Source organism: Perognathus longimembris, chromosome 2 (genome assembly GCF_023159225.1).
Source record: "Perognathus longimembris pacificus isolate PPM17 chromosome 2, ASM2315922v1, whole genome shotgun sequence".
In the NCBI taxonomy this organism is placed as follows: Eukaryota; Metazoa; Chordata; class Mammalia; order Rodentia; family Heteromyidae; genus Perognathus; species Perognathus longimembris.
This window is the reverse complement of record NC_063162.1, coordinates 11,415,630-11,434,887: the sequence shown is the minus strand read 5'-3', so window position 1 is coordinate 11,434,887 and position 19,258 is coordinate 11,415,630. Positions and strand designations below refer to the sequence as shown.

General features: G+C 37.2%; 1 protein-coding gene across 1 annotated transcript in view; it reads left to right on the top strand.

The window, feature by feature from the left end:
* The first annotated feature begins 5,709 nt into the window (after nucleotides 1-5,709).
* Ccdc172 (coiled-coil domain containing 172) overlaps nucleotides 5,710-19,258 on the top strand; it is a 48,038-nt gene continuing 34,489 nt past the window's right edge. The window contains exons 1-2 of the mRNA XM_048334958.1: nucleotides 5,710-5,788; nucleotides 6,003-6,088. Of these exons, the coding sequence (XP_048190915.1) occupies nucleotides 5,710-5,788; nucleotides 6,003-6,088 (165 nt within the window). The remainder of the gene's footprint in view (nucleotides 5,789-6,002; nucleotides 6,089-19,258) is intronic.

The following is a 19,258-nucleotide window of genomic DNA, read 5'->3' as shown; positions in this document are numbered from 1 at the left end:
GATACAAAAGTACATAACAGTAAGAGTGTCAAATGATGACAGGTACCCAACTTCTTCAGAAATTCGAATATTTTGCAATCTTTCCTTATATGTATTCAGATATTTAAATTATTTCTACTCTTCTTTTTTAAACCATCTGTTCAATAAGACTTCAAAACTACTTAATATTACCTACGAGATACTCAGAGTATTCTTGATTTAATAATGAATTCTTAGTGGACTCTTATTTAAATGCTAACTAATTATTTCCTTTCATCCGCTTACAGGGTTGTCTATATTCTATTATCAACACCAGCAATGTCAAATAAAAGATAAGGTTTATGAGCCATGTACACTGTGATAAAATATTCTCAGCTGTCTATGGCATTGTGGAGGGAAAATAATGGTAGTGTCTAGTTTTTATAAGGTAATATCATTTGACGAAGGCCACTAAAGTCATTTTAAACATTGAAAGCATAATGTGATTTTATCCTGATAAATGAGCAATTTAGCAAAGTGTTTTAAGAAGAAAAATGATTTATATTTTAGTCTGCTTACACATATATAGGTAAATATATACACTTAATATTTTTAAGATTATGGAGTAACTCATGGAAGGAATAGAAATATTAAAATTTACCCTAATATTCCAAATAGTTTCTATAACTAATTCCCTCAAACTAACAGAAATATTCCTACTTCCCCTTTAGTAGTTCAGGTACTTGAACTCAAGGGCTCATGCATACTAAGCAGATACACTACTGCATGGCTCTATCTTAATGCAGGAATCTTCACTCTTTGAAGTTTTAATAAGAAACCAGATAGAGTAGAATATGTTAAATGTTTGTTTAAACTTAGATCTACTCAACAATTAAGAGCTGGTGGTTTAGTGGAAAAGTCGTCATTTACTTATTAGGTAAGCATAATGTATATTAAGGATTATAACAAGTACTTGATAATTTGATAATAACTAGATAAATAGGTATTTACTACTATGCATGATCCATTTTCCACAATTTTCTCTAGGTAACACTTTATTTTAATTCAGTACCAATGGACTGCACCACTAGTCTACTGTGCAGAAGTCTGAAAAAGTCTTCAGAAGAAAATATTAATTTTTGATAAGCATTTAAAATATACCTGTCTTCAAATGAAACAGGCACAGAAATAGTTTCCTTTCCTTCAGTGTTTATATTTTTGAAGCAGTGTGAAATGGTTAAAGGCTGGTAGCTACTATGTGGATCGTGGACAAATTACTTAGCTCTTTCTGTTTCAGTCCCTCAAGTTTCCAAAATCACTGGTCTCATAGGTTGTTGGGCTGATTAAAAGAATTAATTTCTACGAAGTTCTCAGAGGGTGATTGGTACACATTGAGAGCTATTTTCTGAATGCTGACTCTCCCCACCACTTTATTCCTATGTTGAATTCTAACTCTAGAGTGTTACTGTCGGAAGTAGGATGTTTGAGAAATAATTGATAAGGGCAGGGTCTCTCCCATATACAAGATACTGCACAGTACTAGCTACCTCCTCCCACTTGGTGAAGATGAAATGAGAATGAACATATCTTCTACCAGCCAGGAAAAGGGCTCTCACCAGACCTGAATTTGTAGGCACCTTCCTCTTGAATCAGTAAAAACAAACAAGCAAACAAAAACATTGCATGGTCCTCTCTATTATATATACTTAATGCTAAACATCTTCCAAATACTGACCTCACCCAAACATCTTGCTTTTTCTCTCATTTACCTTCTATCTTTTGAATTTTTAGTCCCTTTCCCTTCCTAGATCATCTTTATCAGACTTATCCTCACTTTTTCCACCATATATTTATAGTACAAGGGTGGAAGTCTTACACACAGCCTGCCCAAGAGTTATTGTGTATAGTCTGCCCCATTTAATACATACAGCATGTCTGTGTCTTTTCAACTATGTATCACACACAGTACCCAGAAGAGAGTTCTACACTTAGTAGATACTCAATAAATGGTTGTTAAACTTGATTGAACCCACATATGTTTGTTTGCTTTTTGTGGTAGATGCCCTAAGAAAAACATAAAATAAATGAATTACTTTTCTTCTTTCCATTGCAATATATATGCCCTGGGCTAATGGGTATTTGCAAGCCTGGTTTAGAACTTAGGGAAGTCATCAATCTAAGAAAGGAGAGGAAATGAATTTTAAATCAAAAGAGCAACCTAGTCTTATATATATAAGGCCTCCTAGCAAAGTAATTATTGATGGTTTCATAACCCAGGTGCTTCTGTTATTATGAACCAAAATCTGAGGTTGAGAGACAATGGGTGATCTTAACTTTCAGATTGTATAGATATGCAATTCAGTGAAATATGCACAGATGGAAAGTTTATAGATCCAAGAATCATATGTGGGTATCATAATGCAAATAATTTGCTTTCTTTTTGAAGAACATCTGTTGAAACATCTGAAAGAAGTTGTTTATATGGCTGCCAAAATGCTGGAAAATATAATAATTCTCCAATGAGGTTAGAATTATCCAGGGAAAAGAAAGTATTTTTATGTAGTTTTGTTTTTATTAAATCTTCTAGTTTCTCTAATATGGCACATAGGAAATGTTCAATAGTCTTTATTGAATGAAAAGCAGAAACTCATTAAGCAGTTGTTGAATAAATCATTCCTTCTTTTTAGACATATAAGTTACATTTTCAGAAAATAGTATGCCCACAAAATTTTATCATGTCATATACCATTTTTATTTGGCATAAATTTAAGTAAGTACTGCTACTCTTACTCTGTGCATTATAGGATGTAATCAGCACACACAGACACACACACACACACATATATACACACACAAATATGTATATATGAGAAAATATATTACCACTATACAAAATGTATGAATAAAGCTAAATATATGATAGCAATATTTAAATTTCTTAATATATTAGTTATTCATTATTATAAAACATATAAAACTTGGATTGTGGGCTCCCATAATTATGCTAGCTTCAATAAACAAAATAAAAATTTAAAACCCTGCTAATGTCTATGCTATAGTTATAGTTCCTGTAAGAAGATTCTAACAAGATTTAAAAGCACCAGAATGTTCCGTGATGGGAAGACGATAACTGGAGAACATGTAGATGCCATTTCTCTCCATTATTCCTTCCTTGAATTTTCAGCAGCTCTCTCTTCCATTCTCCTGTGTGAGTGAGGGGACTCGGTTTGCAAAGGCTGCCCAGATTTCATGCTGCCAAGTTTCAGTAGTGAAAGAGCATGTTAAATAATAAATGGAGTTTGAGTGTAACTAATAAAACTGGAATTTTAAATAGCATCATGCTTTTGAAAACCAGCCTCCTCGTGAGATGCTTCCTATGCAAGTCCACAGGAAATAATTCTAAAGAGAGCCATATTAATTAGTAATATAATTTATCTTCTGAAAGCCCCCCTGCTTTTTTTTGATGGTCACTGTGGTATACCTTACAAGTCTCCAAATGAGTGCTGAAAAAAAAATCTCAGCGTTGTTTTCCATCCTTGAATAGATATAATTAATGAGTTTATTTCTATATACCCAGATTATATACATGTGCACAGGATTATATATTACAAAAATATATTACCAAAGGATTTTGAATGAAATGGTAAAATGCTTGTAATAAGAAGGGGTAAAGAGTAGAATCCAAACTTGAATTCATGATTTGTGATCTGAGATTTCTTTTGTATTTGTGTGTGCTGGTCCTGGGGCTTGAACTCGGTGCCTAGGTACCATCCCTGAGCAGTTTTGTATAAGGTTAGCACTTTTCCACTTGAGCCACAATTTCACTTGTTCACTTTCAGATTTTTTGGTGCTTAATTGGAGATAAGAGTCTCATGGATTTTCATGCCTAGGCTGGCTTTGAACCATGATCCTCAAACCTCAGTGCCCTCAGGATTACAAGTATGAGCCACCATGCCTGGCTAATTTGAGATTTACTAATTTCAGATCTCTGCTATATATTAGATATGCAACCTTGATCAGCTACAGAGTTCAAATTCTAATTCAATAGTTCTTCCTAAGTATTGAAAGTGATCTTGGCCAGACTCTTTCTTTCTACTTTAGTCCTCCAAGTAACAAAATTATTGACTTCATAGAATTGTTGGGTGGAGTAAAAGAACATACATCAAGTTCTCAGATGGTGATTGTACTGAATTGTTTATTACACTCAATTTGTTCATTAAATTGTTTTGTGTCTCTGTTTACCTAACCATACAGGAAATGACAAAATTAATCTCAAAAGTATGTAGAGTGCTCAGAATATTAGCAAATATGTGCATCATTAAAGTATTACTTAACAATTATTAGCATATGAAAATAAATAATGACTTTTCATTATTGTTTATTCACAATAATTTCAAGTGAAAGATAACAGTCAAAATTTAATTTGCATTTGCTTCTGAATATGCTTAGGGGTAACCCTTTTCTGTTTTATTACCATTTTCAATGCATATAATTTTACAATAAAGTTAAAAAATTAGATCTTAGCCATGAATTAATGGAAATTAAGACAGAAACTTAGAATAAATTAAAATTCCTCAGCAATTATACTATGGAATTAATGAAATATTAATTAAGCTTATTGTGATGTGGCAAAAGTTTACATTTACCTTATCTTAATTCTAAATAAATTCTAATTTTGAAACTACATGTTAAATTTTAACCAAGATAATTTCACATTAGAAGGAAAGTCAAATGTTTATTATAATGTCAATATTTTGACCTACTAAAAGTAAAATATGTTTTTTTAATTTAAAAAAAAACAAAACAACAACAAACCTGCAAAAGCCCCAAAGGTGCCTTTCCTATGTAAGCTTTAATTATCAACCACTTTGGTCTCTGACACAAATTGTGCAGATATTTGAGTGTTTAATATTACTGCCGCTTGATTACAAAAGGCAATGATTAATTTTACAGGAGACAAAAAAGATATGCCCTGATTACAAAGGAATGATTAAGGCGGAATGTCAGACGTTGCACATTTATAGTAGTCTTTGCCATCCTCAAAGGATAAGACTTAGCAAAAAAAAAAGGTTTATATTTAGAACCATCGGTCCTTTGTACTCCAAGACCCCAAGTGTTTGTGCCTTGGTGTCTAAGAGCCCCCAACTCTAGAGAGGCCTAAAAAGTCTTTGAGGATTTGCCTAGATGAAATCACCCCGGGTGCAGCCTGGGCCTAGAGAGTCACCGTAGTGTCAGTTCTCGCGAGACCTTGCTGGATTCCCGCCAATCCAATCGAGGCCTGGCAGGCCCAGGCGTTGGCCTGAGAAGTTTCGGGGCCCGCTGAGGGCTAGCAGGCTGGGTTCTGCTGAGACAAAATGACTTCGAAGATTGTATTCCTAAGAAGACGAGGACGGGGGGAACAAGGCTGATCGTCAGAAGCCTCCGTTCTCACTTCCTCCAGAGCAAAACCAACACGGAGGGGAGCCGAGGCCTGGGCCGGGATAAAGGCGGAACTTGAACCTGAGGTCGGAGGGCCTGGCAGAGAAGCCCCAGGTCTGTGCCCTAGGAGGGGGGACCGGGCCCCAGTCAGGGGTGTGGGCCCCCGGGGCTCTGAGTCCGCCCCAGCTCCCCGTGCCACGTGGGTGGGGGCAGGCATTGGAGGCAGCCGGGCATTGCGCTGGAAGACTCCTTCATTGTGCTTTCCAGGATCCTCAGCCTCGGTTATAAAATATTCAACGGTAAGAGAAGGATCCGCAGGAGCCCCGGCCCAAGATGAGTTTAGAGTCCTTGTTCCAGCACATCATCTTCACCGAGCATAAGGCCGAGGAGAGTCGCCGGTTGATGCGAGAAGGTCAGGTGCTTCTCAGCCTTTCCCCTGGGGCACGTGGTAGGTGCTTGGAGCAGAATGGGAGAAGCCCAGAAGGAATTGATCAAAGGCCACTGAGGGAAGTTTGCTTTCCGCACTGCAGGAAAGACGTCTGAGAAGTGTCGTACCACATGCTACCTAGGGGGGGGGACTTGAGAAAGATGAGTGTGTTTTAATTTGTGTTTAATTTGTGTTACAGTGAGGTCAGAAATAACAAGATGTCGTGAAAACATTAAGAAGGCCACCGAGAAGCTGAGTGAAGAGAAAACCAAGTTGGAATCTAAGGTATGGCTGCATAAAGCACGCAGATTATTCGTTGAAAAACTCAGCCTTAACTTGGCTTTGTGGGGAGATATTTCACTATTTAACTACTTATTCTTCAATTGGAAAGCACGGGACTTGGGTGTTGTTGCATGCTGTTCAGGGTATTTAAAGTTCAATCCGAGATACCTTCTAACATGAGTTCTAACATGAACTCACTCTAAAGAAATGAGTTTAAGTAATGGAGAATTCATTGTCCATTTTGTGGGATGGTTAAGTTTTTATAAGAGCCTAATGTCGTTGGAAGAATAATTGTTCAATAAGTAGTTAGTGAGGTCCATAAATTTTGAATAATAAATAATTTAAGTGTGCTGTGTGGATGTAATGGATTGAATGTAACTCTCAGATGAGTCTCTGCCTTTAGTTTTCCAGTTCTCTACCAGTTTGTACATGTCTTTTATCCAAAAATATATTTTTTCAATAGTATTTTTCTGCTTTCTGTAGTATTTGCAAAGTTCTATTAGTTAAAATAGGAGCAAGGTAGACTGATGACTTCGTGAAGAATTTTGAAGAATGGGCAGAGTTATGGAACAAAGAGAAATACTTGGAAACATCTGTAGCCCAGGCACATTGAAGTGAAATGTAGTCAAAAGTAGAGGGTTGATATTTAGGATTAGGTGAAATTATTAATGGTTTTTGATCATGTGATCAAAAAAGGTTTTAGGAAAAAAAACTCTGGTTTGTAGTATGGGAACAAGTAGTAGATTACAGTGAAGGATACGCTAAGATGGAGAAGTTATTTAAAAATATTTAGTACCTAACAATGAACTAAGCAAGCAGTCATGAATGGTTATCCTGTTTAAACCATTTTATTTATATTAAGTACATTTATTTCAACTTATCATTATGAGGAAATTCAGTTTTTGCTTAATAATCCTAAAACCTTCATCTGGTGAGCTTCAGCTCTTCTTTCCATGTCGTGCTCAAACATTATCCATAAAGCCCTACTTAGACTTATTTTTTAAACAAAAAGATGTACTTGTGTTTGTGGCCTCCATTATTTTCTGTTGCATATTTAGGATTTCTTCCCTTACACATCTTTTATTCTTATTATAGTTATTGTTTGGAGTGTAATATACATTAGCATATTTAATAGGTTAGTTAATACTGGTGTGGTAGATATTAGGGAAGTTGCTGTCTTTTTAATGTAATTGACACATAAAATTGTGCATATATATGGGTGTCATGTTATGTTTCTCTACAAGTTACATTTTGTGGTAAGCATGTTTCATCAGCCATTTATTTCATTGTGGCAAAAATATTACAAACTCTTCTTACAGCTTTTTTGAAATTTATAGTACACGATATTTATAATCATCTTGTGCAATAGAACTCCAGATTTTTTTTTTCTAACTTCAACTAAGTGAACATTGATCAATCTTTATCCATTCCTCTTTCCCTACTGACAGAGATTGCTGTCTTTTAAAATAGAATCTGGAACTGTTTTTCCATAAGATCTTACTTCCTATTTTGCCTATGAATAACAGATAAACTACCTCATAGTAACAGTGGTAAAAGCTGGTGACCTGGGCCAAGCACAAAAAATATCATGATGTAAGTTTTCCTTGAGAAGTAATTACAATACTATCATGACTGGTAATTAGAAACAGTAAGACTGGTAATAGAAGATATGTGTGTGTGCGCATGTGTGTGTGCGCGCGCGTGTGTGTGTGTGTGTGTGTGTGTATGTGTAGGCCATACTTTTAGTGAATGCTTAAATGCTGAGCACCGTTCAGGATGCTTCACCTATATGAACATTAATTCTAACAGGCATCCTATACTAAGCTACCATCATCAGTTCTTTCTGTAGGTGAGGAAAAGAGAGGTTAAATGACTTGTCTATGATATATAGTTTTAAACCAACTAAACTACCATAATGAAAATAATATTTTATTAAAACTTATTTCTTGAACTCATTTTAAACATTTTTCTTTGTGACATATAATAATGTATCCAAAGCCTGCATCTAGAGCAATATTTTTTAAAGGTCTCTTTCAAAGTTTGGTAAGTTTTTGAATAAGATGCATTTTTTTCTGGGTTGGTAAATATAGTGACCTGACAGTAACTATTTTTTTTAATGAAAGGTTTGCACACTTTGTAATATTTTCTTTGTAAAAAATGTGTGCTTTGTAGTATTTTCTTTGATAGCAGCCTATTTTGCCTAAAAATGAACATTTTATTTGTTGATATATCACACACATAAGGAAAATGTTCAGCACATCTCTAACATAGCTTGGAAACATTTGTTGAAATTACTAATTAATATAGGCTTATAAATGTGCATTGCTTTTTAATCAGCTCATATTCATGGGTAATAATGCAATTGTATCATACTAATAAAATTAACATATGAGGGGCACAGTTCATACAACACTAATTTGTAATTGAAATCATTTGATTTATAATTACAGTCAAGATGGTGTGTGTATAAAGATTTTAAAAGTGGAACTACCATTGTAATGTAAATGACTAATGGGAAGAACTAAAGAAGTAATCATAAATTGATTTCTTGTTTCTTTTATTCTTAGAGTTAATTATGCCTGTCAATAACCATGAAAATATACTTACTTGACTATTTGACTTGGCATTTATTGACTCATTTAGCAAACAGAAGTAGCATAAGAAAAAGTAGAACATAATTTGAATAGGATAATCTTGATACATAGTGCTATTACACAGTCATATATTCAGAAGATATTTGAGCATTTATTTTGGAGGTTGCTTGTGGTCAAAAAACGATTTTAGGAAGTATAGTATTCATTTTTTTTTCCTGTTCTGTAAAACCCAGGTAGCATGTAATTAGAACTTGAATGATCGCATTTGCCTTTCAGGGCTCAATGAGTCCTTTAAAATAAATGGTTGGAGAAGTCTCAGATTATAGAGTATGAGTACTTCGTGAATTGGACAGCTACAGTATGCCTGGTTAGGTTTGGTAATACAAAAAAACAGAAAGATGAGAACCTATCTTGGAACAGCACTAATGCCTAGTAGTACACCTATAGTTTCCAATAGTCAAGGAAAAGTTTTACGCTGCTAATGACAGCAAACTACAGTAAGGACTCACCGAACTATTGTAGTTTGTTTTAAGTGTCTGGAAAGTTTTCTTCAAAACTGGTTATGTAGTTATAAATTGGACATTTAATTTTTATCCTTGTATTATCTAAAGTCAGATATAATTTCATACTCCCTTAAGATGGAGAAAATGGAGAACCATCTGAGGCTGTTTATGGATGTCAATATTTTTCTGCTTCCATGTTAATTCACTGCATAAGTAGCACAGCACTGATAAAAATAATTTACAAAAATGTTAAGGAAAATTATATTGACATAAAGAAGTAACAAGATGGCACCATTTCCTTCTCTAAGATGTACAGATTTCATTTTTTCCAACCTTTTTATTTTAGATTAATAGATACAGTAAATTACAGGTAGTAAGGCATTGTCCCACAACTTAGAGGTTTGCTTGTAAGCAGTGATTAAGAACAAGATCAGGTTCCAGTTCTTTCCAAGCTGAATTTACTCCAGACTCCTTATAGTGTGTGCACAGGACACATGTACTCCCAAAGAACCCAGAAACTCCTGGGGCTCCAGAGCTGTGGTTGAACTGAAAAGCTCAGTTCCAGACACCTATTTCATCCATTTACACTGAATTTATAACATGTGTGTCCTGGAGAATGCACTTCTGTGCTGGCTTTAATTTCTGATGCTACAAAGAGATTCCAGGAGAGAGGTGCCTGACTACACAGGCAGATCATAAAGGCCAGGAGTTCCTCCTCTGTGACCACCCAAGAACCATCAGGCTCCAGGCTACATAGAATTGGTACTTCTTTGTTTCAGGACAATAATCACCATCAATTTGGACCTTCTGGGATATCCTCATTTCTCTCAATGCCAGTGCCCACCCAGCCAGAACATCTGTAAATTTCTAGGGTCAATATCCTCTGGGACTGTTATTGTCTGGGTCGCTATCTTCTGGATCTTCATAGCTCTCCAGAGAAGCAGGATAGAGCCTCCTTCTCAAATGGCCCATCCTGGCCTTGAGGTTCAGGAGGTCCTGCAGGGTGTCCAAGGAGATTCGGTTTCCATAGAAACTGAAGAAACAGCGGAGCTGGGAGCACTGGCTCAGGGCAGGCAGGATGGCATAGGGCTTGCCATCAGTCACGACACAGAGGTCTAGGACCAGAGTCACCAGGGTGCCAGCCCTGAGCTCCAGCAGGACTTTTCAGGGGCTCAGGACTGAAGATATTCATGGACAAATGTCTCAGAAGCAGGTGCTTGAGCTGCCTGGTGTGTGGACACTGGGACAGGAACCAAGGTCGACTTCATCCAGAAAACAACATGCAGAGACAAGTACTTCAATGGGGACAGGCTCCTGGTGACGGCAGGCAACTTTCCAGGATAGAAAGTGATGCCTTCCATATGAAGCTCTTATACATGCTGTGGATGGCATAACTGTGCTGTCAGTTTCCAGGGAGACTTGTAAGGCCGTTTGTGGAAACTGTAGATGTGGTCAAACCTATTGGAAATGTTTAGGATGTGAAAGTTTTTCATTTGGCTCAGATAAGGAGCATGTTGTTTCATGGTGTCTGGATTCCAGAGTTCCCACACCGCCAGTTCCTGGATGGACTCCAGCCTCCCCATATGCAGAGCCTTCTGGGTTTCACAGAAGGAGTCAGACAGAAGCTTCAACTTCCTCAAGCACAGCTGGGCTCGTTCTTTCCTCTCCCGGCCCCCTGGAGCAGGTAGGATTGGAGAGCATTATGGGTGCCTTGTTTGATGGTCAGGTCCATGACTATCATCAAGGGCTGTTGTTTACACATCCCAGAACAGCAACTCACTGTTAGCTTGTCAGTCAATGTCTGGCTAGAAGATTTGGGCGATGGAGTTGTAGTCCTGTGTCCAGATCTCTGGGTGCTCCTTCCACAGACCAAGCACTTGTAGTTTCCAGTGACTGGGATGCTCCTTAGCAAGTAGCAGATCGAGGCCATCCAGGACAGCTTTGAAGGTTTCCAGGTCTGGTGACTCTGCCAGGTCCCCCAGGGGGAGGCAGGGAAAGGGCTAGGTCTGCACCATAGCCTTCAGCACTTCTCTGTGGCCCCCAGCATACACCTCCATGAAGAACGAAGGGAACAGCAACACAGGAAGATTCTCCCAGGGAAGAGATGGACAAGGGCTGGTTGCTCACAAGACTCTGCATGGCCAGATGCTGGAGCACAGATGGTGGTGCTCATCTTGATGGATCAGATGTGGATCAGCAGGTGTGCTGGGCTCTCTGAATACCCCCAGGGCCAGGCACTGACTTCAGACTCCAGGACTCTGCTGCTGTTCTGTGATCCCTGGACATCTTTATACTCCCAACCCCACCCTCACCATTACATATCTACCAATCAGACAGCAGCTAGATCCTAATGGGATTTCTGAGCCACACCCTACACTTCTTGGTTGGGTGTGGCAAGAGGTTAATTCAAATGCTGGTTTTGATCTTAAGTTATAGGATTAAAGGCTAGATGCACACTGTCCAGGTTCTCTTGAAATGTAAAACGTAATGGACAAAAACACTTTCCTCCCTTATACCTTAATCACTTAAGACATTCCAACTGATGTTCCACTGTCCTGAGCCTGCAAAGGATACAAGAAGAGCACCTAGCCAAATGTTATAGCACCCACAAAGACCTCTGGAAATTCTGTCTCTATATTTCTTTCCCTCCCTTTCCTTCCTTTCTTCCTTCCTTGTTCCCTCCCTGTGTCTCTTCCCTCCCTCACTTCATCATCCCTTTCTTCTTCCTTTCCTTCCTGGCTGCCTTCCTCCATTCCTTCTGTCCTTCCCTTTTTAATTTGAGCTGAACTGGGTTTGGGCTTGGGACTGCCTGGGATCTGTACCTGGGGTGTTTTTTTCCAAGGCTAGTGCTCTGCCACCTGAGGCACAACACTAATTTCTGGATCCTCCAAAGTCTCACAGATTTTTGGCCATGTTTGGGTTTGAACAGTAATCTTCAGCTGTCAGACTTATTGAGGAGCTAGGATTCTAGGAATCCTAGGCTGTTTTCTGAGGAGTTTCTTGTAGATGATTCCCTCACATACATTCGTGCCTGGCTGGCTTCAAACTGTCCTCCTCAGACCTCAGCCTCCTGAATAGCTAGGATTATAGGCCAGCCACCAGTGCCAGGCTTGATTTGATTTATTTTTACTATTACCCTATAAATGTGATGATGAAGGTACTCACCTGCGTGAAATATTCCAGTTAAGTTAAAAATATGTACATAGCAAAAATAAATTTATAGAAAATCATATTTTTTCAGTGTTATTATTGCAAGGTCCACTCCCAGGATGGCTCCACGCAGATGCCTCGTCCTGTTTAAATCTCATCCCAGTTATCTAGGTAATTGGCATACCTGGAGGCAGTTACCTCCCTTCTCCTCTGCTGTCACACCCTAATCCACCTGGACACACCTCCCACGCCCTGCCCTCGATCAAGCATCACCCGGGAGAGGCTCGAGAGCCTACCACACCTGCCTTGGATTTAGTAGCAGGCCAGCAGTTCAACTGAATAAAGTTCGCCCTTCTGCCCGAATAACACATGGAGCATCATCGGTTGTCTATTTGAAAATCTCTTACAATTATCTTCTTCATGAATCTGATTTTCCATAAAATGTCTTTTGGCTGTTGTTCAGTTTTTATTTTGCTTTCCATTTATCTAGGTATGAAAAAAATAGGAATTAAAAAACAGAGAAATTACATCTTTTGGTGTCAGTATTGAGGCTTCAACTCAGAACCTGGGTATCTTCTCTTTGCTTTTTTTACACAAGGCTGGTGCTTTGCCCCTTGAGCCACAGCCCCACTTCTGGTTTTGTGCTGGTTCATTGGAGATAGGAGTCTCACATATTTTCCTGTCTATGCTGGCTGTGAACTAAAATCCTAAGATCTCAGCTCTCTTGAGTAGCTAGGATTTCAAGAGTGAACCATCACTGCCCAGCTCACCAAAGGGCATCCACTGGCAGCAGATTTCATTTTTTTAGTTGGTGGTAGTTAAAAACTTTATCATAAATCAGCAAAGTCATATCCTTGAGTACAGTATTACTTAATTAGGGAAAATAGAAACTCAAACTATTATAATTTGTAGTACTGAAATATAATTTTGTACTTCAGATGGTATTTTTACTTCCTTAATTTGTTTTTGGTCAGAGTAAATTTTACATCCTGCCTAAATCTAATTTTATTATTGATTATAATTTGCTTTAAAACCTGGGTAAAAGAAGGGCATTATTTCTCTTCTCTAATTAGCATTTGAAAAATATTTGAAATATTTAATCTGAATTTTAGAAAACTGAGTAGAAATTGTGTTTTATAAAAATCAAATAATCCTTACATATGCAATGGTATGACCAATCAAATTTTGGGGGTAGGTATACTTTATTGCCTACAATCTCTTTGTCTTCATATTATATTTCTTTAAGTAATTTGGCTTAATTTTGAGAGTCCCTGAGGAGGCAGAAGGGGGAATAGGATATAGAATATAAGGTAAGAACTTCATAAAGTTCACATAAGCACTATGTGGTTGGGCAGTACTATCCTCATTAGACATTTAAGGGAATTGAGAAATAGAGGAATTTTCATGCGTTCACATAAATGGTACATAGTGCATCTAAGATTTGAATCTGTACTGGCTGCCTAGAAATCCCTCAGCCTGAAACATTATACTACAATGTAAAAGGAAAGGAGGCACAGGGAAGTTTAAAGTCTTAGTGACAGCAAATCAGTGGTATGACTCTCTAAAAGTTGTCTCCTAACCTTGTGCCAACCAGTTTGGCAACTGTATGTTTAAAGTAGATTTTAATAAATGTGCCATTTCTTTGTTCCTCTGTTTTGTCAGTTGAATTTTCTTAAATAAGCATGGTAACACTAACATTCTTTTTTTTTACTTTTAGTTGCCAGTCCTGGGGGCCTTGAACTCAGGGCCTGAGAACTGTCCCTGGCTTCTTTTTGCTCAAGGCTAGCGTTCTACCACTTGAGCCATAGCGCCATTTCCAGCTTTTTCGGTTTATGTGGTCCTAAGGAATTGAATCCAGGGCTTCATGCATGCTAGGCAAGCACACTACCACTTAGCCACATTCCCAGCCCCAACACTAACATTCTTTTGGAAAGATTTCCATGTAATTGTGTATCTACTCTGTACTGAAGACTCATTTCAGAGAGCCAGTTAGTAAGATGAATATGAATAATAATATGTAGTACTTGTCCTTGAAGGACTTAGGGATATTATCCTGGCCTCAAAAAAGAGGCTCTGTTAGCTTATGATGCTTTTGGTTGCAAGTAATAGAAATTCAGTTCAAAGTGGCTTAAATGACACTGGGAATTTACTGACTTATGTAATAGGAAACAGCATTTAATTCAGTATATCTATATTTCTATATATCTGTATCTGTCTAACTATATCCATTGTCATTGCAGCAGGTTGTTAATTACAAAAATCTAGCTTTAGTAAAGACATCATTTTTGTTCATCTAGAAGGAAGTCCAGGACTACTTATTAAATTGCTTAATGAGATCACAACAACCACAGCATATTCTCTCTTCTGTTCCACCATTTTGAGCATGTGATTTTTATCTTTATGAAGCACAAGTGCTATTTCACCCAAGGTATTATATCTAAATTTGACCTGGAAAAAGAGAAAGGATGAAAGTGAAGAAAGGCCTCTCCCATCCAGGTGCCCATGGCTCACACCTATAATCCTAGCACTCAGGAGGCTGAGATCTGAGGATCAATGTATAAAGCCAGTCCAGGCAGGAAAGTTCATGAGACTTCTCCACACAACCACAAGAAGAACAGAAATGGCACATTGGCTCCTAGTAGTAGAATGCTAGTCTAAGTTTATATTGTTTTAGGGGAAGGGAAGTCCTTTTCAAGGACTTAGGCCTGCATTTCCAGGATTCAAATTTTGCCACATGAAATCTGGGAGTATATTTTTAACAGTACATTATTTTACACTGAATGGTATTTGAACTTTATTACTGAAGTAGATTAGTAAAGTGGCTGACTGTCCTTGTGTTCCCCAAAGAGTTACTAACAATTCTCAGGGTCATATGCTTTTTTTGTCCAAAATCAGAGAGAAGGATGTTACTAGAAGTGATCTCTGAAAAGTTATGGGCCTGCCTTTTCCAGAGTCTTGGCAGATAGATAATTTTTCTCTTCCATCTCATTTGTATAAATTGTGACTTACAAATGCCTCTGAACCATTAACTATGGTCTTTCAAATTCAGTGGGTTATTCAGAGATTGTGCAGTTCCCCCAAAACACTATAATTAGTTACCAAAAATAGGAAGAATGTATATGAGGTAGGCAAACTGCCTACAGAAAAGGTTTTTTTTTTTTTTTTTTTTTTTTTTTTTTGCCAGTCCTGGGCCTTGGACTTAGGGCCTGAGCACTGTCCCTGGCTTCTTCCCGTTCAAGGCTAGCACTCTGCCACTTGTGCCACAGCGCCACTTCTGGCCGGTTTCTGTATATGTGGTGCTGGGGAATCGAACCTAGGGTCTCGTGTATCCGAGGCAGGCACTCTTGCCGATAGGCTATATCCCCAGCCCCAGAAAAGGTTTTTGTGATTAAAATCAGAATGTTCAGGCAGAGAGTGTTTGTAGATGGTTCAGATATTTCAGCTCCATTGCTGATAATGCTTTATCATTTACTCAGCACAATTTATCATATATGATAGAATATAATGCGAGATTTCCCTCTAAATTAACCCTCATTTAAAAAGGATTTATTTTATGTTGAGAACCTTAAAAAGCTTTGCAAATCCTCAAATGTACTGTAAATTCTCTTAACTTTGGATAAAACATTATTGGTAGTTTAAGATGCTTAGAGAAATTCTCTGATTGAATTGATAAAAAGGAAGACAAAGACATTTAATGGACTTTGTTACCATTCCTGGAAGTATGACCTCAGAATTTCAAGTGTTAGTTTCACTTAAGGATGCTTTAAAATAATTAACAAATCTCTAAAACATAATGTGATTAAAAGCAAACTATGGAAGTTGCCTAAGTGTAATACCATTTGAAATATGCAAAGCAAAAGGATATCTTGTGAGGAATATATAAATATTGGAAAAGCATAATGACATGCATGAGGATGATAGATAGCACATCAAGATAGTGATTATCTTTCTTAGGGGCGGAAGATAGCTGCAATCAGAGAAGGGTATACAGGGCATTTGAGCTTGTAGGTAAAGCTTTATTTCTTAAGCTGGAGGTGGGGACACAACCTCTAGGTCACTTTACAAAAATAGAACTATGTTTGAAGTTTTTCATGGTAGTGATTTGTAGGTTATGCAACAATGACTAATCCCAGAGCATTTTAATCACCCTCAAAAGAAATCTTACAGTCATCCCCCTAACCCACTCCAAATTCTACCATCCCTAAGCCACAGTTGATCCAGTTTTTGTCTCGACATGTCAAACAAATAGAATTGCACAGTAGTGGCCTTTTGTAACTGGTTTATTCATTGATCATGTTATCAAGGTGTATCCATGTTGTTGCAAATATCAGGACTTCATTTGTTCTTACATATAGGAACAGTACTTTATTGCATATATATTATACATACATGTTTTGTATGTATATTGTGTATATGTACATATAGTACAATAACATGTATTAATATATGATTTATATGGGTATACATAGACATAAACAACTACATCACTTCTGTGTGTCATTCTTCAGTTGACCTTTTCTACATTTTATCTATTTTGAATTATATTGCCCTGAATATTTATGCACAAGCATTTGTCAGAATGTAATTTTGAAATCTCTTGAGTATTCTATGTGAGAATGAAATTTATATATTAGATGATAACTCTGGGATTTAAAAAAATTTTATTGTAAAGGTGATGTACAGAGGGGTTACAGTTACGTAAGTCAGATAATTAGTACATTTCTTTTTCAACAGTGTTACCCCTTCCCTCATTTTCTCCCAGTTTTTCCCCTCCTGACACCCCCTCCCCTGCCAAGTTGTAAAGTTCATTTCCAACGTAGTGTCTGTTGAATTGATTCACCCTTTGTTCCACCATTTCTGTGCTTCTCCTTTCTCTCCTCAAATCAGATAAACTTACATGTCAGGCAAAGGATTCAGAAATCAAAAACAGCCACAAAAGGGAATAAACCAAAGAAGAGGAAAAAACATCTGCAAACAATACAATAAAAAAACCTCTCGTTTCCATTTCTTGGAGTTCATTTCAATTAGCATCATTTTATATGATCATATGCCCATAGATATTGAGCTCTTGTGTTCCTCTCCTAATTATATCCTCCTTTGTTCTTACTGTGTGAGTGCTTTTTAATCATGTCCAAGTGTAATTATTTGTTTTTTACCATCAACTCTGGGTTTACCTTGCTGAGAAAATGGCAAACTATCTGAATGTAGAAAGATTCTAGTGTCACTATGTTCTTGTTAATACTTGCAAATTTTTGTGTTTTTTTTTTTTTGTTTGTTTGTTTTGGCCAGTCCTGGGGCTTGGACTCAGGGCCTGAGCACTGTCTCTGGCTTCTTTTTGCTCAAGGCTAGCACTCTGCCACTTGAGCCATAGCATCACTTCTGGCCATTTTCTGTATATGTGGTGCTGGGGAATTGAACCCAGGGCCTCATGTATACGAGGCAAGCACTCTTGCCACTAGGCCATATCCCCAGCCCTTGTGGTTTTTTTTTTTTTTTTTTTTAATGTTTTTTATTTTAAGCCATCTTAGTGGCGTGAAATGGTATCTTTGGGTATTTTCAGTTACCTAATCATTAAAATTGAACTTCTTTTCAGTTGCTTATTGGCCATTCAGCATATTTATTCTTAACATAATCTCCTTAATTATTAGTCATGCTCATGGATGTGATTATTTAATGAGGAAACCTGTCCTAGAAATAGCAATTCTTCATATTAATAGTGCTGAAATGACTGCATTTCTAAGTAAAGTGATAGCACCATGTGTAGCATGTATTGAACTCCTTTTCCTCAAGTTTTTTTTTCTCATGATTATAAGAAAATATACAGATAGCTAGGTGCATTTCCTGTGGTGTACCCCCTGTGGTCACTGTATATGATTTTGGTACACTGGATATTGTATATATGCTTATTTGAACTAGAGAAGGGAAAGAAAAATGAGGGAGACAAGGTATACAATATGACAAGAAATGTACTCACTACCTTATTATGTAACTGTACCCCCTCTGTATATCACTTTGTCAATAAAATTTAATTAAAGAAAATATACAAACAAAAAGGAGTTTAGAGCAAAGTATAGCACTTTATGAATGAAACCACATTTCTGTTTGCAAGTATTTATAATTATAAAAGTTTTACATATTCTGGCTTGGTTCCAGGAAGAATACAGTGTAGAATACACTGCACTGTTTCTAATTTTAAAATTGAATGGTTATTATTTTTCTTTTTGGAAAAGAACTACTCTAAATAAATTGATTAATCTGAAATGTTTAAATAGGAAAAATAAACCCAGGAATGATCCTCAATTAATGAACAGTAAATTTGTTCTCAGTATACAGAAAGCATGAGGTTTGGTTTTAGTTTGGTATTCCCATAAAAGTCTACAAAAGAATTACTTTTTTTTTTTTAGTACTAGGATTTTTTTTAGCATTAGAGTTTGAACTCAAGGCCTAATTCTTGCAAGTAGATGATTTTAGGCCTGAGCTATGCCTTCAAAGCCCCACCTTTTGCTGATTATTGGTCATGCTTCCTGCCTGAGCACATGTGCCTGGATGAGACACACCTTAACAAGCATGTGCCATTGTACCTAATTCTCAGTTAAAAAGGGGTCTTGTGAGCTTTTTTTTGGCTCAGATTGCCTTTGAACTGGAATCCTCCTAATCTCAGCTTCCCAAATAGGGTTCTAGGTATGAGCTGCCAGCATCTAGCTAACAGTATCTTTTTTAAAGATTCATCTAAAACGTATGATCAAAGAACTCTTTTGTTCTGGCCATTATGCTGTTTGATTCCCCCCCCCCCCGCCTTTTTTTTTTTACAGGTGCTAAGTGTTTATTTTAATTATTTATTGGTAGTAGAGCTTATCTTTCCTGACAGCCCAACACATTCCCTTGACAGAAAAGATGTCCCTAAGAAGTAATTTTACCCTCGCCAC